Source organism: Lupinus angustifolius, chromosome LG08, assembly GCF_001865875.1.
Source record: "Lupinus angustifolius cultivar Tanjil chromosome LG08, LupAngTanjil_v1.0, whole genome shotgun sequence".
In the NCBI taxonomy this organism is placed as follows: Eukaryota; Viridiplantae; Streptophyta; class Magnoliopsida; order Fabales; family Fabaceae; genus Lupinus; species Lupinus angustifolius.
In genome coordinates, this window is record NC_032016.1 from 22,048,402 (window position 1) to 22,073,649 (window position 25,248).

General features: G+C 32.1%; 3 protein-coding genes across 5 annotated transcripts; 1 reads left to right on the forward strand and 2 right to left on the reverse strand.

The window, feature by feature from the left end:
* On the reverse strand, window positions 2,943-8,212 carry LOC109355188 (jasmonic acid-amido synthetase JAR1-like). Of its 3 annotated transcripts, XM_019598185.1 has the most exons (6): window positions 8,137-8,175; window positions 7,940-7,956; window positions 7,622-7,909; window positions 6,815-6,916; window positions 5,549-6,369; window positions 2,943-3,627 (listed from the first exon to the last, which is right to left on the reverse strand). In XM_019598185.1, the coding sequence occupies exons 1-6, from the start codon at window positions 8,158-8,160 to the stop codon at window positions 3,071-3,073; spliced, it is 1,809 nt and encodes a 602-aa protein (XP_019453730.1). In that variant the 5' UTR covers window positions 8,161-8,175; the 3' UTR covers window positions 2,943-3,070. The 3 variants fall into 3 exon arrangements, with proteins under 3 accessions (XP_019453730.1, XP_019453729.1, XP_019453728.1); XM_019598184.1 differs by having other exon boundaries at window positions 7,622-7,965; window positions 8,004-8,212; XM_019598183.1 differs by having other exon boundaries at window positions 7,622-7,956.
* LOC109354099 (uncharacterized protein At5g65660-like) lies at window positions 11,735-14,444 on the forward strand. Its single transcript, XM_019596456.1, has 2 exons — window positions 11,735-12,300; window positions 14,077-14,444. The coding sequence occupies exons 1-2, from the start codon at window positions 12,043-12,045 to the stop codon at window positions 14,206-14,208; spliced, it is 390 nt and encodes a 129-aa protein (XP_019452001.1). The 5' UTR covers window positions 11,735-12,042; the 3' UTR covers window positions 14,209-14,444.
* Window positions 17,458-18,610, reverse strand: LOC109353444. Its single transcript, XM_019595724.1, has one exon. It carries the CDS (start codon window positions 18,381-18,383, stop codon window positions 17,493-17,495), a length of 891 nt encoding a protein of 296 aa, XP_019451269.1. The 5' UTR covers window positions 18,384-18,610; the 3' UTR covers window positions 17,458-17,492.

The window sequence follows — 25,248 nt, forward strand, 5'->3', positions numbered from 1 at the left end:
AAAGTTTAAGTAGCAGCCTACAAGCCTTGAACGAATTACTTTCATTCATGATATCTCCCTGGAATTATCTTAAGATAATGAATATGAAAGAATTGTCATAATCTGCGGCCATATCTCAGTACTTTTCATAATTTGTCTGGACAAATCGCAGTGGAACTTTCGCTTTCACTTATTTATGATTTGGGGGAGATGAATGAGGAGTTGTCAAGTTGAAAATCAAGTACTTGGTTGATACTTAAAGAGCTAGCTTTTCAAAATATATTGCCTCCAAAAAATCCAAAATACTTGCACATGGAGAGAGGGAAAAAGGTGACTGACATGAAAAAATGACAAACAAAACAAAAAGAATGATAAAAATGGGACACAGATCACCTGTCCCATTCCTGTCCCATTTCCTGTCCCGTTCCAATAAAAAGTTGACACTTCATTAAAAAAGGAATTTTAAAAACTTAAAGTAACATTTATGCATTACTTGGAAAAATGAGGCATGTGAAGAATATCTTCATGCAAAAACAACATTAGCTAGCAATTATGATGTCACAAAGTTTGAGTGAGAATAAGAGAAAAATTCAATGGAGATTAAAAGTATAGGCATTATTACCATAGGCCAAAAATATAGCAGTTCATCCACTTGCATGTTGGAAATTGGCGAAAAGGAGGCTGTAAGAATTTTTCTGCGTTGAATTTTTTGATGCAATTATGTGATCAACAATACAAAAGGTGAGGTTGAAGTTGGAACTGATGGTCAATGATACAAATAGAAGTATGTGATTTAGAGAGAAACATTCTGAATACAATCTCCAAACAAAACTGTAGAGATAAAATTATAAAATAGGTACATTTTGATACATTAAAGGGTATGGACATAGAATATCATTGTGTTGAATTTTAAACCAAAACATAATAAGAGGGGCAAAAGAATGTTTGAGCTCTCATAACCCAACTATACAAAATTATTTATTGGAGACAATAAACCAGAAGTTGTGATTTATTTCCCGAATTGATTTGTATTAATGAACTTTATCTGAAGATTTGAAATATCTCTCTATGTACAGCAGTAGATATAGCTGAGGCAAGCAAATGCTTGAACTTCAAAATTAATCTTACAGTTATTATAAGTGGGGAAATGCTTCATGATTTTGAAAAAAATGAAAAATAGGGAGCGAAACTAATGAGAGGGGCTCAATTAATTGATTGTTTAAGAAAAATGATTAACCACAAGAAAACATGTCTCACATATTTTAATAATTAATTTTCAACTGATATATGTAAAACATGTATCACATATAGGGGTGAGCATGACCTCTACCAACCCATAGATCCGTTTTAATCGATGATTTGAGGATGAGTCTGACCCGTCCGAATAAATAAATAAATAAGGACATACCCGATTAAAAAGGACAGACTCGATGTTAAAAAATATGGGTTCAGGTCTATGTCCAGGCCAGCCGACCCATCTCTTCTAGTTATATATCAAAAATAGTTGAATAAGTACAAATCAATATCTATCATATTCATCCCATATAACTCAAATACTTACAATATCACACAATATATCGACACCCATTATCATATGATCCTTTTTCCTTACCATTTTTTCATTGTTTAATTCTTGTGGATAGTTAAGGATTGCTATGACGAGAGTGAAGGACACTGTGATGCTTAAGAAAATCAGTTAATTTTTAGTTTTTGTGTACTTTGTATGAATTCCAATTTAAGTTTCATTTTTCACTTAATAGCTAGTTATTATATTCATTTTTGTGTGAACTTTTGAGTATTAATATGTTTTTGTCATTTCAGTTCTCATGTGTTTTTTATCATTTACAAGAACACTTCAGTTTAGGTTACACTTAATAGATTAAATTGTTCTGAAATTTTCGATATCTTCTATAATTTTCAGTCACATGATTGTAATAGTTTTTAGTTTGAAGAATGTAATTTACGGTTTGCAGATTATATACTGATATATGTGGATGTAAGTTTTAGTTGAATTTATATGCAGATTTGATAATTTTGATTGTGCTTAAAGATTTGATAAAAAATATATGTTTATCATTTTATACTTTTTCAACCTGAATCCGTCCATATCTTCACCCGCCTTATTTGGACCCGTCTCTTACACTTCTCATCCTAATTAGTGATGAGTTCAAATTCAAAATTTGATTCAACGAATATTTAGGACTCTGTCACATGGTTCTTTTTATTAAATATGTTATAATTATGTGGTGATAGAATTCAGTTTTAGCGACAGAATTTTATGGAATGAAACATCATCTCTTATCTTTTCTCTCCTTTCTTTCATGTCCCCCATTATTTTATCCATTCTTTCTACTTTTCCCTTAGTTTGGTTGAATTTTTTTTATTTAAGTTAAAACTTTAATATTTAAATAATTTTTTAACCAATCGTAACAAGTGGTAGATTAAGTAATAAAGATCAACTATCCTCATGTTATTTTTTGTCCCTAATAGTGTTTTCACCTAAGTGGTACTCAATTAAAAAGAAAAATTATGGAAACATAAACTAATATTTTTATATTACTTATTGAAATTTAATTAGGTAGGAATATAAAGACATACTTTTTTTGGAACATGAGATTTTTGTTAGAAAATGAACTATCACATTTTTTTGGAGAAGACTTGCTTCCCTCTTCCTTACCCTCATGTTAAATGAAAAGAAAAATGATAGAAAATGAGATGCATTTTTCCAAATGATTTAAGAAGCTTGACAAATAACAAGCAAAAACACATTATAGCTGGCTCTTAGGATTGAAATTAGGACCGTGAGTTATTTGCACAATTTTCTAATGTACGAATTGAAATTTTCAATGTTATAAAAAAATCCATAAAAGGTACGCGTCAAATTTGAGTCTAGAATAATAAATAATGTTGACTAAATTAGCTATAGTGGACATTAGTTCTGATTAAAGGAAAGCACGTTAGAATAATACAGTAATCAGTACTACCACAGTGTTGCACAGTTTTCAGCAACAAATAAAAAAATTGCTACAAATATATTAAAAGAAAACAACACAAAATTTTGAAACTCTGAAAGAAAATCATTAATGCTTATTCATATGTTTGATGGTTGATTTGAAGTGTAAGCTGTGCTGAGAAACTTTTTAATGATGCATGTGTTAAGAATTCTGAGTATGTCATGATTATTAGTGCACCTAGGGGTCTTGAATTGGCTCAATGCAGCTCCATTTGCAATGAAGTTATCCAAAATCTTCTTGAAGGTTCCTTTCTCCACAATGCAAAGTTCAAGGGCCCCTATAGAATTAGTTTTCCTAGACACCACATAACCATGGTCAGCAAAAGAAATATCCATTTCACTGCAACAAGCATGGAGTACCTTATCCTCTACCTCTCCTTTTATCTCCCAATAAATTACATAGTGTCCTGGTTGGGCTGAGATATCTGCATAGCTTGTGAAATCAACTAACTCAGCTTTGGCTTTTCTCAGAAGCTTTGACCCTTTCTCTACCACTAGTTGAAGGTCCCTCTCTGTGTTCTTGTCTATATTTACTGTCAGGATTAGCTTTCTTCTGCATACAAAGTTCAACTTTGGGGTCCCATTGTGAAAACCAGTCACTTCCACCACATCTCCTAACCTGTACCTGTACAGTCCTGAAAGTAAAATAATAATATATGTTCAAGAAGAAAGAATTCCAATTACCCCAAGTAGGGATGGTATATACTTAACAACAATGGATGGATTGAAGTAGTTTAGATTTTATAAAAAAATATTAAGAGTTAAAACAAATACTTCCTAGCATCTAAAATATCAATAATATAAATAAGAAGAGTAAAATATTATTTTGTTCTTAAAAGATTTGGGAACCACCAACTTAGTTCCTCAAATATATTTTCATTCAACTAAATCTCTTGGTACAAACATAACATATATGTGGAATGTCATCTGGGTGCATCTTCAATGTCATGTTGGCCCATTTGACTTTTTAGATAAGTTGGTGGCCAACTAAAATTGAGATGAATACTAAAATTTATATTTTGAATTTGATTTCTAGGGTTAGAAATTTTGAAATCACAATTAGGGAGCAGGCCATGTGTTTCATTATAGAAAAACTAGAATGACAGGTACATGACAACATTAATGAAAGTATGGAAAAGCCAACAAATCATATGACTTGACAATAGATGAAACGTGGGTTGTCTGTGTGGTCAAGTACTAGACACATAACTAAACCAAGTTATGAACTAGCAGCATCAGAAAGAAGCTAAGTTATTATCACTTAGAAATTACACACATGATTAGTATACATTTCAGGAAAGGCAGAGATGGCAAGGAAACCACCAATCACCATCTTCATTGATAGACAAAAAAAAAAAATACCTCATAGTTAGAGATAACTATATTTATGTTTTTTGGTGTTATCATTTATGACTAATTTTATTAAGATTAAATTACACTAACACCTTCTGGGTTTTAGTGAAATTACACAAACCACCCTTCACTTTTCTATACCTACACAAACCTTTCCTGATTTTTATACCACTGCATAAGAAATAAGTGTATTTTCTCCACAATACATCATGTTTTGTTTAACTTAATTGCAATAATCACATTTTTTTTGTTTAAAAGATAATACTTATTTCTCATGCAAGAGTGGTCGGTGTAATGAAAGTATACAACTTAGGGAAGGTTTGTGTAGGTGTAAAAAAGTGAGGGATAGTTTGTGTAATTTCACTAAAAATCAGAGGATGTACTGTAATTTACTCTTTTATTAATTAAAATTAAAATTTTAATGTATTGTCAAAAGTTTATTGGTTGTCTCTACATTCACACGTCTTTACACAAATATTTCTATAATATAATGTTTCAATGACTACAATCTTGACGTTTACTTGGCACAATTTCTAAGACACAACTGGAGATTGAAGTTCGGTTTCATAAGATACGAGAATTATTCTGAAGGCATCATTTTGAAAGGACACAAATTTCAACAAGGAGCAGTATGAGGAGGAAAAAGAAAAGGCTGAATGGAAAATAGTTCAAAATAAGACCGGGCTTGGCTTCATAATACTGTAGTTACTCGTGTATCAAGTCATTTTAAAACATGGATCATGTCTGTGACTTATTTCACTTCAATGACGACATAGATCCTTTCAAGATTATACCAATGGGAGTTAAAGAATTTCTTTTGGTTTTTTAAAATGAAGAGAAGACACTGTATCTCGATAAATGCAAGGAAATTCTGTCTACAAAATTCGCTCAGATTAATGACTGGGATCCTGGTCTTTTCGCAACAAAGCATTTAGCATGGCTTAGAATCCTTGTTGAACCAATGTTCTACACTAGCTAGGCGCTATTTTATGTGAGCAAAACATGCCAAATTTAGCTGGCCTAATTGATCATGAATAGTTTACAGGTTGGGTTGCTAAAAGAAATTGCTTTTGGTCTTTATTACTTAAAAGGAAAAGGTCAAAACATGCAGCTAATTCAAGTATATAAATATAAATCATAAAACTAAGCAAAATTATGTTAAAGAAAATAAGCATTTATACCAAGAAAAGAAACATTAATTACCCGTGAAAGTGGTGAGGACTAATTCGTAATCTTGTCCAACTTTAATCTGGGACAGTGGAATTGGCTTTTCTTCCATGAAATCATCAGCATCTGAAGTGCAACCTTGTTGATGTCTATAAAGTGGTATAAACTCAAAGTAAGAAAAGGTAGGTACCACAGTAAATGTAACCTTCTCTGGAGGTAAACTAGGATCCACATTTAACCCTATCCAACTCTCAGTTGAACCATATCCAGCACTAATCAAAGGCAACCCATTTGCATAATGCCTAACTTTTTCCAAGTAAGGTTGCATTGAACCTGTCATTATTGAATACAAGTACTTAGCATTTGGCCAAAGCTTTGGAATCAAACCAAACCAATCCACCACTTCTAACTCGTAACAAGCAACTTCTAACTTTGAAGCTAAATGTGAATTTGGAGATATTATATTCAAAACAGCATTTCTCATTTTGGGTGATTTGATTCTTGAACTAAGGGTGCCATTTCTAATGTCACTACATATTTCTCTCCAAACTTCTTCAAAACTGTGAAATGCTTGCACCATGCTGTAGACAAAAGCTGAGGTTATAAACTCTACTTGTTCAGAGAAGAAGAGGCCTAGAAGTAGGTGGCAGTATGTGGTTTGTTTATAGTCTCCACCAGAAATCACTTCATCAGGGCTGCAAGTAAATGTCTTTGTTTTCTCTTGTTTGATTTTGAACTCTTCACTTGTATAGTAGTGTGTTGTGGCTGTTCCTACTGTTAAACCTCCTTTTGTTTTGAACCTATTACTGCCGTATATGAATTCAAGAATTCTACCTCCTTCCCTTATGGGATATACCCTGTGAATTAACAGTGAAAGTTATGATGAAAACCACCATACAAAAAAAATAATCATATCTATAGTACATGTTTGATTTAGCTAAAATTTTATTGAAACATAATCACTTTCTCTCTTGCTAAAGTTTTAATTATAAACCTTTCTGAATACAAAAAAAATTATAGCAAAAAGAAGTTTATTGGAAGATAAAGATGGATTGAGAACAATTTTCTCAACTGGAATAAAACCACAAGGAAAAATAATTCAACAGCTCCAACAACATGAAATTTGAAACACTTATACTAGAAACAAACCAAAAAATATATATTATAGTATATCTAGCAGACTAGCACCCCTTTTTTCCTTTTCAACATCCTACCAATAAAATATCTAACAGTAACTACTGACTAGTCAACCATTAATATCATATAGAAATTTAAAACCATACAAGATATTGAGAGGTTCACCTTGATATATAGGCCGCGGATAAAGTGAAAATTTGAAGCGTGGTTTGTGCACTATGCCGGGTAAAGGGTAAAAACTTCTGCCTTCCGTCTGTGGTTCCAGAACTGCAAAATCACCACCATAATAGCATAAAAGAAAAATAGTATATAAGAAAGTGGCAGGAGATCCTTCCATAACACAAGGGCAAAAGAAACTTTATACTAAAATAAAAAACAAAATGAGAAATAAATCCATAGCACATATTTCAATGAAACAATCAACTTGCATGAAAAGACTGTAATAGTTAATTACCTTTACATTGCTATTATTAGTTAATTTGTACTTGCACATAGCTATAGACCTTGTGGAGAGTGGAGACTTACATGAACAACCATGGATTAAGCATACACACATATATATATATATAATCAAGAATAAAGTTGAGAGCCTTATATGGTCTGTGTTTAATGTTTTACTTCTTTTTTTTATTATGGTGATAGAGTATTTACATTACCATGTATTGAGTACTTACAATTATAAGATGCTCCCCTAACAAAAAGAACAGACAATAAGGCACTAAGAAACCACCACAAGGAGATCTTCAAGATTCCAACTTGAGATCGCAAAACTCTCAAGCCATATAAGGCTCTTTGCATGACTACCTAGGCTACAGCCCGTAGACTAATATTCTACATACTGATTCCTATAAATGTTAGCATGACAGTAAAAAGAAAACTCAGCACTGTAGTATAATGAATCTCAAACTATGTATTCCCTAAAGGTCAAAAAAGCTAAAGAGAAATAATAACACATATAAAGGTGATACGTACCTTAAGGAAAGAGTGGTTATGGGTTGTTGAGTGAGTAAAGGACTCGTGTCCCCATCAGCGATCCTTTGGATAAATGGCTCAAAATCTGCATGTGTGGAAAGGGGAACCACAGAAGTGAAAAGGGATTCCAATGCACATGCATCCATCTCTTGGATATTGTAGTCCCCTAACCATTTCTTGAGATATTCCACCCCAAAGTTTTGCTTCAAAATCTGGCTTAGCATCTGAGTTTGAACAGAACCAGCATTCTTGGATACATCTTCAAACCAGTTAATGATATCATTTCCACTATGGTCATTTCCATTGCTGCTGCTACTATTGTTAGGGCTGAGAATCTGTTCCATTAAACACGGCTAGTGCTGCAGCATACGGAAGTGCTTTAGTTAGAGAAATACCCAGAGAAGAAACAAAAGGAACTCCACTAATTGATGAGAAGATATATCCCATTATTATTGTTCTAGAGTTGAGCTTTATATATGTCCCGTTGTATTCAAAAGGCTCAACTCTCAACAAACCTGATATTGATGCAGTAGATTCATGGATGAATGGTACAAATACAATAGATATAGACCACAAGAAATGAAGTTATCATTTATAAGTGGAGAGAGAGAAAGAGAAAAAAAAAAAAGATTTTTCCATAATGTGAGGACGAAAATTTATGGGGACTACAGTACTTAAGGCCAGGGACCAGAAACAGCTTATCACTCTTTCCCTCCAATAAATTGTGAGCCAGCCACCTTTTGAAAATGGACCAGCAAGCTCTCAAACTAGCTAGATTTTTTAGACTATTAATATTTTATTATGGATCAATTATTATTCATGTTTATTATTACATAATAAATACTTTTTTTGTCCATAACCCATATGTTTTCATTATTCATGTTGAAATTATTGACAGTAATATAAGGAGGTTAGTTCTGTCAATGTTTTACTGCTCCAAGTGATCAACCACTTTGGTCATGCCTCAATGTTTTAATGGAAGACTTGCATTAGTCTTATCAACTATTATGTATTATTGGATGGAGATAGGGATGGCAACTGGGCCTCCCCATCCACAATTTTGTTTTTGGGAGAATTTTTCTCTCAATCCTCATTTTCTAAGTCCCACATGTTCCACATTTTTTTTCAAATTAGAAAAAAATAAGTATAACCTAATAAAATATAGAAACTAATATGTTTTAAACATTAGGTTAAAAACTAATTAGTAAACTCAATCCAACTCAAACTTTCAAGTTGAAATTAGAAGAATGCAACTCAACTAACATATTCAAAGTAAAACAACAACAAAACATCAAGACTAATATAACAAGCTAAATTATTCTAATTAAATTAATAATATAATAATGGAAAAATAATCTTACCTATTTAATATATATTTTTATACATAATAAATTTCTAATGATGTATTCAGGAGATAAGGACCTTGCTTAGCGAAAACATAATCCCCACCTCGTCCCCAAATTATCTTTTTGGATATTTTCTTCTTATCCCCATCTCGGCAAAGGAATCCCCACCCACTGATCCCAAACAAAATAGTCCCAACATTCCTACATTGACCAAGTGTTATATGTAAAACTAAAATGTTGTAATTTCTCTTATAATAAATTAAATCATATCTTTATCTCACTTAATTACTTTTCATTTTTTTATATGTGAAGATTTATAAATTATACATGTCAGTTGTAAAATAACATTTTTGATATAGTTATGAGTATGTGGCCCAAACTCCGCCCAGATCACCATGGCTAAATAGTGTTGGTGTAAACAAGACATAACTTGGTTGATATGACCCTTATAAAGCCTTTGTCTAGCTACAAGTGACCAGCTTGACATCTCTTAAGATGACTGTCCTCACTTAACCAAAGGTGTTTGGGAAAATATAATCGATTTTGCCTCTTTTGGTCGAAGCAATGCTCAGAGTCTCAGACAAATAATAATTGGGTAGTAAATATATAGATTAAGAGAATATGGAGAAGAATAACTTCACCATAAGTTTTAACGTGGAAATTTAAACCACATCCACTTGATAGGTAAATAACCATATATATGACTTAGTTTACAAGAAATATCAACTACAAAAAAGTAAGATCATAATGGATATTATAAGGATAATAATGTCTCTCAATTATCTCACTATGACAACATATTTTTACATGTCTCACACTCTCACTAGTATAATATCTTTCTAGTATGTTATTAAGATTTCTCATATCACATTTTGATGGAAATGTGCCTTCTTCACTCTCTAATTAAGGTGTTCTAGTGTTTGGTTCATTTTGCTTTCACCTAGAGAGTTGTATTTATAGACTTTGGACAAGAGGCACTCACTTACTCTCCCCTCAAAGTAACTTGTTCTGCACTCCAAGTTGTGATTTGGGTTTGCATTCAAAGTAATTTCGAATCATATCTCTCCCCATTGAAATAAGGAATTTTCAAGTTATATCTCTTCTCATCAGTTCAGGAAAGAAAAAGCTAAAGAGAATAATATTATTTCCCTGTCCCATTATGAATAGTCAAAAGTCAAATAGTAAGGAGGATAGGAGTCACCTTATAATAAGTACTAATGAAAAGTTTAAAATGATGTATTTTATTCATAGTGGTAGACACACAAGTGACATTAAAGAAATAATTAAAAGAAGTGAGAAATAAGATAAAATGAAACTATAATTTTGATTTTCTACAAACTGTGGAGAATGTATGCATCTATACATTACTGCATAAGAGACGGAGAGTACATTGTGTACATACAAGCAATAAGAAATTCGTCATGAGCCTATTGGGCTAGACAGTAAATAAACTAATAAATTATTCTAGTATATATTAATACTCCCCTTAAGTTGGAGCATACAATTTATATGTTCCCAACTTGTCACAAATAAACTTAATAAATTTGAGAATCTCTAAGGACCTAGTAATAATATAATTCCTAGCTGGTCCTTTGGGTAATTGGTGACAATACTATCAGAAAGCACAATGCCAAGTCTCATACAAGCTTACTTGCAACTAAGATTATATTTGAAAGGAATTAATTCATTATCCAAAAATATTAGAGAATATGTACAAAAACAAAAAGATGTAACTATAATCTTACTTCTCCAAGAGACAATATTACTTCCAACAAACACACAAGATCCTGAGTATAACATCTACCAGTAAGGCACCTAACTCAATCAACATCTCAGTAAACAATCACCTAAGAGTCACCTTTATTTGCATGGGTATAAATAAGCATTGACTTGAAAATCCCTTCACATGCCTCAGAATCCAAATAGTTATGATTAGATAAATTGGCAATTGGCATGCTACAGAAACAAGAAATAAAACATTTGGTCGAGTGGCAATAATAAAAATAAATGGGGTTTAAAAAAACATTTTTGGATTTAAAAAATTTCTCTAGGTACAAATGAAAAGTTCCAACAGTGCTACCTGTAGCCCTAGTTGGTAGGGACCATAGCCCGTGAAATCTTGTTCATAGATATAATGTGATATAGGCAACGAACCCAACACTACCACGTCATTCCTCATGGTTGGAAAAACACCCTGCCACATGGCTCTGAGGTTTCCACAGCACGTGAACTAACACTTTCAGTAGTACCACTTTTTTCATTTCAGATTATCAAGGTCCATTATTTCAAAAACTCTTCACACTCACAATGATGACGAGGTTCTTGCTGTGCTTGGGACATTGGCCAATACTAATGATGACATGATTTTCACTATTTATCTACATATGTATTTTATAACCCTTTAAAAACATAAAGGCTCATTCCAAAACTTCAGATTATGTTATTTTAATTTTTTTTAATGAAGTCAGTTTTTTATGTGACGCAAGAAGCTTTCATTATAAGTAGGGGTTAGTAAATAACAGAGCTTTATGCCCTGCTCATGAAAATACATAACACTAAAGCATTTTCAGTGGTGTAAAAAGAGTTGATACTTAAAACTTATTTACAGTAACGTAATGCAGCCACTTCTGCATCTTATTATATACATTTAAAACGCACATTTTATTAGGTTCATATATAATAAGGGAATAATCTAAGTGACAAAGTAATAAATAAATCCCCTTAAACATGAAACATTGTTGCTCCCTCTAACACAATGAGAGTCAGAGTTGCTGTTCCACATTTGTCATGTCCCTCGGTCTAATAATTCTCTGTCCCCTACAGTTGACTCCTATATTAGACATCGTAACTCAACATGCAGCCTAAGGGCTTATAGGATTTGACAACCGTCACACTCTCACTAGTGACAAGAAATTTTATTTTCTCTTTGAAATTTTAATTCCTTCAACAATGTGTGGTCTTATAAGGGGAAACAGAAGTAACTTGGTTTCTCTCTCTGTCTTAATTTGATTATTATGAGAAATAAAGGAAGGTACTAGTGCAACAAACGAGTAGTGCTGCAAAGTTTATGTTGTGATGGGTGTTGAAACCACACCTCCAATGGTGGCACCATTTAGTACCCAGAGACAAGAGCATTTGAAGCATTTTGATGACTCAGTGAATGCTGTGTCTTTTGGGTTTGTTGCCACTGCCATTCTCATCTCAATGTTTCTTCTTCTGGCTATCTTTGAGAGGTTTTTTAAGCAAAGATCAAATGAATCCAGAGATCAAACTCCAGTGGATCTTGAAGATCAAGTGGATTTTGTAGGGAAGTTTGAGAATCCATCACCCAAGGTGCAGTAACCTTTCTTTGCTTAAAATTATTACATCAAATGCAGCTGAATAATCATCATGGTGAATATGATTTTACTTTCATTTTCCTAGCATGCTGTTACAAAATAAATAGTGATCTATATTTTACCTACGAATTTATTTCCCATAACTTTGATTGTGCATGTGCTATATTGTTACACTCTTGCAGATCACACAAGTAATTACTTTAAGAAAAAAATATAAAGAAGCGGAAATAGTGTAGGGAAAGTGTGTGACAGAGCCTAACTAGTCCGATAAAAATGTTTCTTAAAAAATTTCCAAATTTCGTGTACCATCAAGCATTGTTATTTGAAAAATACATCAATAAATAAAAAGGAACGCCCCTGCTTTGATGTTAAAAAATGTTTTCATAATTTTAGTCCCATGGACTTAACTATATGTTTTGTTGAAATCTTGCAGATCATCCTGTAGTAGAATTTCTTGCCTTGTCTTATAGTCAACCTGAAAAGGATGTTTACTTTTTTTACATGGCAAATGTAACTACAAAAGTGAAATGATTTTTACTCCGAAAATCATGTTTGAATTCAGTACTTTTTAGTTTTAGGTTCCAAACATTTTCATAAAACAAGATATCATGAATAGTTTATTATCCAACTTTCTAACACTGCTTTTGAATGCTTAGTTGTGAACAAAAGCTTCATGTGGAGACACTAGTCTAGCTATGATAACTTTGTCTGTTATTACTGGTTTGTTTGACTTATGGAGACTCACATATGTTAGTAGCATGTGTTTTTCTATCAAATGCCATGACAGAGAAGCAAAAAAAGTGGACCAAACTTCTTAACATAATTTAATCTTTTATTGAGAATTTTTTTTGATTAACTAAAAATAGGCAGCCCAGTGCACAAGGCTCTCATTTAGGTGGGGTATGCAGCCTTATCCCTGCAGTAGTAGAAATTGTTTTAAAGATTGCCTCAGACTTAAATTGCACCAAATCCACCCTCTTTATTTTTGATTAACTACTCCTTGTTAATTTAGGCACAGCTACACTGCATTTAGATGTGCCATCCAAGACCAAATCCGCTCTAAAATTGGGCAAATTAACACTCCAATTTATGTTCTGGTAGGGAAAGCTCTTGGACTGTTGGTCGTGATTAAATGTACTCTAATAAGCCCTCATACTCTTGATTATAGTTTTATAAGCTTCATATAAAGGATTAAGGTTTCTAGCCATCAGTTTTGGTGCGCAGTAAACATTCACCCATCTCCCAGATGATTGCATTACAATGTTTGATCAACATAGCATCTGATCCACTTTCTGTTCAATTAAAGATCCAATTTCACTTATAAAATTGTTCAGTTTGGTAACATGATGGTTGTACTAACATGTTACTTCTCCGATCAATTAATTTGCCTTTAGTAATTGCCAACTCTTTATTGCCTTTGAAGGCAATGCTTTAGCACATGTACAACACACACACACATATATATATAATGATACCCACCAGATCAAAGTTTTACTTAATGAGAATAGTCTAATACTCTAACTTGCACTGTTTAAATTGTTTGCAGATGTTTTTTCTTGAATTACTATCTTATTTTACCTTTTACTGTAATACACATTTTTTGTGTAAGAGTCACTTTATATGCAAACATAGTCAATAGTTTCCACTTTCCACTACTTTGTATGCTAACTCATCCTCTGTTCACCAAAATCTAGACATAAATCTATGAACTTCTGATACTTTTACTTGAATGCTAATAAAAGCTACTGCTTTCTATTCTTGTTCAACTTAGATTTATGGGACAGGTGTACTAGTGTTGATGCCTGGTGAAAAAGTTCCTACATTCATTGCACTCCCTGCACCATGTGGCCCAGAACCTATCTCATGGCCGTTCCAACATTACAATCCTGGCCTGCACCTTTAGCATCAATTATATAGGCTTATAATCTAACTACTATAAACATGAACATGGTGTTTCATCCTTATTTATCTGTAGCACTAGCAACAGTCAAGCTCATAGAAAGCTATTTATCCTAACTGATCCATTGTGGTTAGTATCCCATTTTAGATGGATGTGCTACTTAGAGATACTGTAAAATTTATGTACATATTAATTTGCACCGTTGCATTGTAATTTTCAGTAATGTTGCACCAGGAATTTCCTCATGTTCAGATTTGGAGGAGTTTTTTTGTATTACAAATGATATCCTTTCATGCTATGGGTAATCAACTAATCGAGGTGCATGACTGTCTCTTTCAAGAATTGAACTCGTGATTTTTTTTGTATTTCTCTGGATTTAGGTGACCACTAGACATATTTTTCTTTGTTTTGATCTGGTAAAGTGATTTATAGATCATAACCTGATCCTTGGAGGCATAATGATTAACAAAACATACTAAAGGTCTAAAGGATATTCCAACTTTGACAAAATGAGAAAGCCCAACAAAGGCTACGGTCTTTCGCGTGAACATGAAGAATCGATGCTTTATAAAACAATGAGAACAAAAGTGGTTTATGTCGGTGGAAGTGAACTAAATTATGTGTTTCTAGATAATTTTCATTATGGATTAGTCATCATGGGAGTTTTATTCTAACCATAACCATTGCAATTTGAGTTAGAGGTGCTCGATAGGCTTTGTTTGAGACTTATGATAGGAAGAGAAGGAGAGGAATCATAGGGTTACGAAGGGGGAGCAGTGATGGAAGGGAAAAGGAAGGAAATCCTCTTTCTTGGGGGTATGAATTAACGAAATCTAAAACTTTCCCCTTTCTTTCGTCCAACTCTCAAACAAAGAGAAGGTTTTCTAAAATCATTCGGTTCATTTCCTTTTCTCCAAAACCTCACTCACAAACAAAGTGTTAATGTCATTATAATCTGATTAACTAGTTTATTAGAAAAGAGCTGGTATTATAAACCATGATTTGGAAACCCCTAAATGTGATTTGTATAGCTCTTTAACCTCATTTTGTCATTTTTTAGCCAGTTTTATCGAACACTTGGTTTGTTCAGTTTTTTTCAACCTTTAGGGAACTTTCAATAAACTTTGTCGAACACAAAAGTAGAAATAGATGGATTAAAAATATTAGAGAATAATTTCATAACATGATTCTTACTTTTATTTGTCGGTAATTGTTAAATTTGTGATTTGAGCCAATTTACTAAAATTTTCTGCCTTGGGTAAACTATCAAGTGGTGAGTTTTTCCAATAGATGTAATGTATCGTTCAATACATTTCAGTCATTGTGCCCCATAAGGGACGCATGCTTTGAAGACAACCCGCACCATTACCAAGAAGCCTGTCTATTCTCCTCAACCCTATAAAGAAGAGGAAGATACCCATTTCCAAACAAAAAATCTGAAAATCATCATGTTTAGATGACGAGATCAAAATCAAAAGCAATCAATGAAGGAAAGGAGGACTTGAAAATGAAGAAAAGAGAAAATCCTTTTGAAAATTGCATTAAAGGGTCTTCCTTTCTAATTCACTCCACTATTTTTTCCTCACTAATATATACGTCGTAGTATTGTACTGCTACTCAACTAGATATGAGCTAGGCAGAAGCCAATTACTGGGATGGCAAATCAGATCCTTTACACGGACATTTAAATTTATTTATATTTTTTAATAATAATGTAACATTTATTGTCAAAATTTTATCTAAAATATATGCTATTGTTTATTTGTAATAATTTGAATATTGATAGTGAATTGTAAATTATTTTATATTAAAAATAACGAGTAAATGATATTGTGTTTGAATGCTACAAGAGAATGACATGTACATTACATAAATAGTTTAGTATTATATTGTTTTTGCTTCTATTTTTTTATTACCGGGGAATTAAATTTTACAATCTCATTTAATAAAAATAGACGATTGCATCAAATCTAACCATTATATTTTCGGAGCACATATGTTGTCCACACTTTGTATCACTCTATATATTGTGAGCTTATGATTGGTTAAAAAATTATTTAATAATTAAATTTTAACTTAAATATATTTTTCTGACCAATCACATACTTGTGGGACATGATGTAGCACAAAGTGTGAGACAACAGATATGTACATATTTTGTTGATTATAATTTTGACAATAATTAAATATAAACATATTCTCACAAAAAAATTGTACTCGTTTAATATATTATTTATTATTTATTTGCATTATTTTATTTCAAAGTTAGTAATAATTAAACACAAATAATGCAATAACATTATATAAAACTCATATTTTAAGTACATACAATTTTTTCTCCTAGAATATTAAATGTTAAAAATAATTCACCATAACTTAAAAAAGTTAAATATAAGTAGAGTAAGTTTCCTCTACGGTCTAGAATATGAGTAGAGGGAACGCAATTAATATGAGTCGTGTGTTAGAACCGGACCGGACTGGACATTCCGACCGTTGACCGGACTTGAAAACGGCTCTAGTTTGCCGTCTTAATCGAATGAGAGTTGGACCGCTTTGAACCGAAAAAATCCGGTCCGACCATGTAAACCCGGTTAAACCGGATTAACCCGTAAAGTAAACCGGACGGCTCACTTAAAAATAAAAAAAAATGGGACAATGTATTATCCAAAAAAGATAAAGATATATTATTTCAATATAATTATACATAATTATTAATTATATAAAATTTGACATTTATATATAACTATATATTTATAAATAAAAATTATTAATTATGTACGAAATCACCCGGTCAGACCGGACGGTTTAATCGTTTAAACCGGTTAAACCTAATACGGGACTTCTGTCGGTTTGACATCCGGCTCGGGGTTTCACAATAGTGTATGAGTCAACCATAAAATCAAAATGTTAAAGTTATGAGAATTATGAACCGCAATTAATACTTCATAATGTTAAACTTTTTTAGTCTCTAAAACCTCGCCACTATTCACAACGTTAAAACATTGCCTAACTCTCCAACAAGAGACACTATTGGGCTATTGGCTCTCACTCTAGAATGAGAAACTATTAACACTAACAAATATATATTCAAAATCTTCACCAATTCATCATTAATCACGAACAAAATTTTAATACAACTCGGTGAATTGAAATGTGTGTAGGCAATATAGAGCGTAAAGCCTAAACAGGAAACCCTCTAACATCTAATTAAGCAATCATGTCAAGAGTAATAAAGATGCTACCGATAATGGATGAAAATCGCTAATAGAATTTAAAAAAGCGCGTTTCTACAGAAAAATAAAGCACTCCATGGAAACGTGTGGGTTCTCAAGAGACTCCTCAGGCGTAACCACCTCGTTTTTCTCCTCACCATCACTCTTCTCCTTCTCCACCACATCCTTCGCCGGAGTCACCTGCTTCCGACCACCCTCAGAACAAACCATGGTTGTTCCGCCACCCTTCCCGTTACACGACGGTGACCTCGACCGCCGTCCAGAACCCTCGCCGGAGTCCCGTTGGACTCCAACATTAATCTTACGATTCGCAACGGGACCAGATTCCCTGCCACGAACGGGTCTCCGACCGCTCTGAACTTTCTTCTCCGGCGACGGCTCCGACCTCTTCGCTGGCGATTTTGGTCTTCCTCCTCTCCCGACGGCGACATTGCCGTTTACGGCGTAAGGTCCCTTTCTCGATGAAGCATTTGAAGGTGAACGATTCCACTTGTGAGTTGTTGTGGCTATTCGGTCTCTGTTGCTTCGTTCGCTAGTTGCTTCGTCTTCTTCTCTCTTCTCTGTGGTGATTCCAGTGTTAGCGGTTGAGAAGCTCTCACTAATGCTGCATGCTTCTGAAATCTGAGACACTAATTCAGAAACTTCTTCCTCTGCTTTGATGATAGGGTTGGGGTCCTTTGTTTCAGAATCCTTAGCTGGGTTTTGAACAAGAGGCATTTGGGTTTTCGTTTCTGGGATCAAAATTGGAACTTGGTGAGGTTTGGAAATGGGTGTTTCAGAAAGAACCTCTTTCACAGATTCCTCTTCAAAAGGTGGTTGTTGTGGTGGGGCCAGAACATGGGTCGGGTTTGATTTCAGGTGAGGTTGTTGGGTTTTTAGAGAGTTACGGTGATGTGGGTTTTGGTTTTGGTTTTGGGGGTTGCGTTTGCTGAGGCAGCAACCCATTGGGATTTGGATGAAACGAAGAAGAAGTTGAAATTAGAAGGTGTAGTTGTGGGAAGAGAGAGTAATAATGGTTTGAAAATGTTGATCACAATTCACAAAGGACAAAAAAGTGTAACGGCTACAGAAATGTAGCATAGGTTGGTGTTGGAAACTGGAAAGTCAGAAAAGGATGTGAGGAGAGAATGGAAGATGAGAGGCAACATAAAGACAGAAAAGTGATTGGTGTAGTGAGGGCAATGGACAAGGGCACGTTTGTCACTTTTTATTTTTTCTTGTGAATATTATTTTGTATATTTTGTTTTAGTTCCAAGTGACTTAAATTACTCTCTTTAGTGAAAAGATATTGGAGACAAAAGAAAGTCAAAGTATAATTATAATAATTGTGATTTATACTTTAATATTTTAAATTTTTTGTATAGTACTTATGAACAAAATGACAAAATTAATTTGAGGACGGGTGTACTGAATGCAACATTCATTTTTTAAAGCTATTTAGGTATTGATAGAAATTAAAAAGTTATATGAAAACAATGATAAAGGTTTAAGATATGAGAATCAATCAATTATATATTTTTTTAGCTATTTTCTTATTATTTTTCACCTCATATTTTTTATTCTATCTTAATTTGGGAAGTAGTCGAGAGAATCAAAAAATAATATTTATTTTAAAAACAATTATAATTTTACATCATTTCTTAATTTATACAAGTCAAAACATAACGAACCAAGAGAAAACATGAAATAGTATAGGATGGTTGTTGTAAAAAAACATCTTGCATCCTAAATACTTAAATTAAAAGTCAATGAAGATGTTTAATACTACTATCTTATCACTAATTATTTATGTGTATTATAATATTAAATTCATCCACTTACTTTAAGAGTAAGTTTTTTAAATTTACTTTCTATAATAGTCATTAATTTTATAAGCATCTAATAGTAACATCTCTATGCATCATTTAAAAAAGTAACCAAAAAATAATAAATATTATATAAGGTTTGCTAACTTAAAAACCTAGTTAAGACTATGTTAGCATTGTATAACATAAAAGTGGGATAAAAAATACCTTTAATGTTATGTTGAAATGAGTTGTGTTGACAATGAGAGATAAATTTACTAAAATATCATTGTCACCAAAGCTCATTTCAACACAACATATGAATGTTTTTGTCGAATTTTTATGATACACAATATTAGTATGCTACTAATTCTTCATATCAGCAAACCTTTATATAAACAATGATGGAAAGATTGAGATGTCTCGTGTATATTTATGGATAGTTATAAAAACTCAATTCATATTTACATTTTATTCTGTAACTATTAATTATTTATTATTCACTTTTTTACCTTATGTCTCTTTATTCAATTTTCCATTGCACTAAAATGAGATCATTTTATTCAATTTATATTTAACTTTGACATCAGTTATTAATTTAAACCATGTATACAACTTTAAAAATTGAAATGGAGTAATAATAACTTAACAATCTATTACCCGACAATCATCTACAAAAATCGAACAAATGCCACAGTATATATTTTAACATGAAATCATGAATATACAGAAAATAAGATCAGTGATGACCAGAATGTGTCCACCATGATTTGCCCCACCTAACGTTCAACCATATATGCAATAAAATGATTCTAGAGATAGCCCCCAAAAGGGGCCACAGCAAAGCTACAAATGGACCACTTCTCTTTTCCAGATTTGCACTACAGGGACACTGTGCCAGCAAAATTACAAGCTCTTCCAAGGTACTGGTGTCATAACTATGGAAGAAAAACATGATGTCTTCAATCATATCTTATAGGATATCCTGTGTTAATGAAATATATTATATTAATTGAAAAAATTAAACCTTTATTTATTATCATCATCTCTCATCATTATCATCATTGGTGTGAAATAGCGTCAGAATGATGTGACAACCAAATATACTATCATAATTATGATTTCAGCTTCTTGAGAAGGCCAGCGAGAAGCATCTCTACCAAAATAACACTTCAACAAAATTAATTACAAGTTACAAGTTTGACATTACTTTTATAAATCTCAACTAATTAATCTGATGTTTGGGGTAGGGAGTGGGTTGATGAAAAATTGTACAGCTTGAGCCTGTTCTACCACTTTAGCTCCTTCTCACAGGATAAATATATACATTAACAAAAATTATGTAAAAATAAAGGGGGGAAATGGATTCATGCAGGTTGTTGTGGATGAAATGTGATATTCAAGGCACTTGAATCAGAAGCTTTAACTTAAGGTAGTTTTCTTTTGCCAACACAATTTTTTCATTTGGTTAAAGCAGGCAATGTACATGTGTCTTAGAGTTAGTTTTGAGAGTTGAATTTTGGAAGAGAAGAAAGAGAAATAAAAATTTTGAGAGCCATGAAATATATGATGAGATAACTTTCAAGTTTTCCATTTTCCTCAAAATCAAACTCCTAAATAAACCAATAGGGACCATCCAATACGGTTAAAGCAGTTCATGGAGGAGATTGGTTGTTTCCTGTTATATTACATGGAGGACGTGTCCTCGACTTAAAGCTGAGAGACGGTAGCGAGGTTCCGTTGAAAGTTACAAAATTGTCGTCCTCTTTCCAATTCCACTTTCTTTTTCAGTTCCCACGTGCAAAAATTTCATCCCACCTAATAATGTCGTGGAATTTCTGCTAGTAGTTATCCTTTATGGTCCAATAGTCCATAAACATTTCTGCTAGTAGTAGTTTGACAACAAATCTTCTTTAAGTACACATTTTCAATTGTAATATGTATATATTATTAATATAAAATTTTATATATAACTACATATAGAACTAGTATATTATTGATCGTAGATCATCAACATTACTTATATTTAATAGTTAATAATAAATATAATTATGAGAGTTATAAGGTGGTCTAATGGTGATCATAAGGAATGGAATACAGGAGGTTGAGAGTGGAGTCTCATCCACAATAAAATATACTAACAACTAGTATGTTAGTGTGAGATACATTTTTTTCTCTTTTAGTTATGGTTTTTTATTCCATGTGACAAAAAAGTTATCTTAAGTAGATTCACTTTTCACTCGACTATGAAAAGAATTTTTTTCATTAAAAATATACAAAAGAACATAGAAAAAATTATGTCGGATAAAAAGCCATGCACGATCATGTATTTTATTTACCATTCTCTTTAGTATTTATATAAATTTATTGGATTTTTTTCATAATAGGAAACAGTCATTCTCTATACTTTTTTCTCCACGTCTTTCTCAAATTCCATCACTCTTTCATTGTTGATTTAAGCCTAGCCTTTTGAGCTCAAAACCAAAATGGGGTTTATCGTCCGAATCTTTAAATATTAAAATTCTACATCACCCTCACAGCTTTACTTTTAAAACAATAATATAAATGAAATGATGATATTTTTAAGATACTTTTTTTGCATTTTGTTTAACACTTTAACCCAAACCTATATAAGGATAATGACGATAATGATAATAATAATAATAGTTGACCAAAAAATAATAATGCCATTCACATGTATTTACATTAATACTATTCTATAATTCATAATTTATTGTCCAATGATTCTTTTAAATTCACTTTTATAGTTTTATTCTGTTTTATGCTATAGGGGTCTTGATAATTGGTATCCATCCATGATTTGCATTCTACCGTGTAAATATCTGTGACGGCGACTCTAGAAATTTCCTAAAAATAACGATAACAATTTTTTTTTAACAAATAAGTAATTTATATTAATAATAGTAATTTTTCTAGTGTACTAGCACACTACTAGTTCAGGGTAATAAATACATAATTTATTTTCAAAAATTTACTTTTTATTTGAAATCTTTGTACTCAAGTATATACAATAGAAAATCTCTAATCGTAATAAAATGAGTTCAATTCTAGATTATGGACAATGATTTACTGTCCTAAACTCTATCCCAAACCTTGTCCCAGATCAATCATATTATGTTACGTCAGTTAAAAAAAATTAAATATTCATAATTTTATCAATTTTGCTCCATTGTGATTAGTCAAAGACGTGGCAAATTATATACTAATTTAATGATCCTAAATCCTGAATGTCATGTACGTATACTCTGAAATTTGGATTATCATAAAAGTTGGGAAGATAACGAAGGAAAACATCCATTATGTGATAATTTTGTGACATTGTATATGCTTGGCCACTTGGTAAAAAATATATTTGAAAATGATATGTCATAAAGAGCAACACACATTTTGGTACCACATATATATTTCACACAACTGAGTGCATTTTTCATAAAAAATTCTATCAACTACATCAAGTGTTTAAAAACTATAATTTTCAATCTAATATTTGTATTTTTCGGTTCCTTGACTAATACCCCTATATATACACATTCATTAGTAAGAATCTCAAAACAGTTTCATAAAAAATAATGTATTCAATGTTTTAAAATTTCAAATATTGTATTCAATATTTAAAAGTTTAGATTCCCAAATACGAGTGACGACAGCCAACAATTAATACTTATTTATAACTTACATTTTAGAAAGCTCATATGTTCTTCAGTATTAGTCATTTTATAATATTTAGGTAACATTTTCTACAAGTACGCTCTATTTATTAATCCATGCAATATGTTAACAAATATATTTCGCTGCCTTATAAATAGATGAAGAAATAATATTTGATAAATTTCAGTCTTAGAATTAATTTTCTTACAAAAGGGTATATAATATATATGAAGTAAATGAGTAATAGAAAAAATAAATATACTAATAGTAGAAGAATTTTATTTACTATTATTTATTATTAATATTTAATTATTATTAAGTCTTCAAAAAGTATTATAAATAAATGACGAATAAAATAATGATTATGTATATATTTTTCCGATAATGTTGCATAATAAATGAAGAATGAGTTGACTGATCACCTAATTATAAAGGTGGGTATTTATAAAAATGAGTGGGCTTTCAATGATCTGACATGAAGCCCATAACAATCATTCGTGGAAACACGTGAAATTGGCGGCTCCTACAAATTATCAGTTTGAATGTTATTGAAAAAACAAAACAATAACAGTGTGTAATGTCAGACAAATTGCTAAATTATATATATTCCAATGATGGCGAGTATCACGCGTAACAGTGCTACGTGAACAACACCTCCCAGCTGTGACAAATGAAACACAGTCACCTATCATTGTTCAATTGCTCACTATACTTCACAGTTCACGTAATCGTATGAGTTTTAGGTTTAAATACATTTTCGTTTATTTATCTATATATAAATGTTATTTCTATTCTTCAATTTTTGAGATAAATACTAATAAAAATTTGATGAGCAATAGACCAATTGAAAATTCAGAAACCCCATTCCCAACTTGGATTCCAATTCTCTTTGTAAACCCAATTTTCAATGAGAAACTAATCTCTTTTTCATGGTAGTGATTGTTCATCTAATAATTATCAAAATGGAACATTTTCCTCCAGCTTTATGTAGTAGTAATAATTTTAGCAAATTTTATATAAACAGAAATAACTTTATTTGGATATGTTCACTTTACAATTGATCAAAGCCTTGCTCATTCTTAGCCATAAATACTCTCATTATTTGACTTATTTTGTACACTAAACTATTAACCACGGAAGATTATTTTTTTACTCAAATAAGGTGGTACTTCATAATCACACTGGCGACAAAAGTGATAAAAATAGGCATAGGGAATAAGATTCTCTCTTTTCTCTGTATTTATCACTAAACTCAAGTTATCTTAGTATTATATGTGAATAAGATATTGATCACTACATACTTGTTGAGCACGAAAACATTAATGCAACACCCATTCGAATGGAACAAGAAGCTTTTCATGCAATTGTTTAATTAGCACCCGAAACTTCTAATTTCCATCATCTCTTACTAAAGCTTTCCATATTTTATTTTTTCAAAGTCAAGTCGTAAACTATTTTTTATTTATCCTATTGACTAAGCTACCTCTTCTCATATGTATTTTCTAATCCAATTTAATTTTTGGTCTCGACTAAAGTCACTTACCTACCACTTAAAAAATATACTTATATGATACACACTAAACTCGAGTTTGCTTAATTATAAGATATAGATATTTTATTCCTATGTGAGAGAATATATGCTTGTTCTCTTGTGTTAATTGGGTGAGGTCAAAATCGGATGCTTGATTGTGTTGTAAAAATCAGGAGTTTTGGTCGGAGTGCTGTCTAGACCCGTTGGGGGAGGTACTTGAAAATATTATTTGATGATCAAGTCAGTATGTGGTTCTCTACCTGGAGAATGAGAGTAAATAAGAAAAAAGTTAGAGCAAGAACAATGAATGGAAACAATAAATGAGAGAATGAGACTTAATTATACTTCTTGTGTGGAGGTCTGTTTTTTATAGAGTTTGGAGCGGCTGACATGACGTCTGACCATTGGTTAGTACTTGGTGGGTAATGCGGTAGTATGTGGGTCATCCTTAACCATCCCACAAGTCTGCAACTGTCGATATGTCTCGGGTAGGTGGAGTTTGTAGACGGCGTGACAGATGAAATGTCAGCTTGCATTAATGACGAGCCAACGACACATTAATGATAACTTAGAACTGCATTAATGTTAAGTCTAAAACATTAATGACACTTACGGTGGTTCTACCCAGGTAAACAAGAGATACTCAGTCTGGCTATGCGCCTAAGGTGAGTTCGGAGTAACCCGGATTTATTCAGGGAAGAATAATGCTAATTTGAGAATAAATTAACTTATATTATGATAAACGAGACAAAAAGTTGGAATCAATTTATATTTTTCTTAAGTTTTCTCAAAAGTAGGAAGAGAATTTCCAATTTTCGGACAACTA

Bases quoted from the DNA above. Each gene is read 5' to 3' on its own strand.
- LOC109353444 (XM_019595724.1), bottom strand. From the start codon at position 18,383: ATGGGTTGCTGCCTCAGCAAACGCAACCCCCAAAACCAAAACCAAAAC.
- LOC109355188 (XM_019598183.1), bottom strand. From the start codon at position 8,160: ATGAATCTACTGCATCAATATCAG. The intron at 7,957-8,136 runs GTTTGTTGAGAG...TTAATGGAACAG, and splicing joins ATCTACTGCATCAATATCAG to ATTCTCAGCCCTAACAATAG. The intron at 6,917-7,621 runs GTACGTATCACC...GTGATTTTGCAG, and splicing joins ATAACCACTCTTTCCTTAAG to TTCTGGAACCACAGACGGAA.
- LOC109354099 (XM_019596456.1), top strand. From the start codon at position 12,043: ATGGGTGTTGAAACCACACCTCCAATGGTGGCACCATTTAGTACCCAG. The intron at 12,301-14,076 runs GTGCAGTAACCT...TGTTCAACTTAG, and splicing joins TTGAGAATCCATCACCCAAG to ATTTATGGGACAGGTGTACT.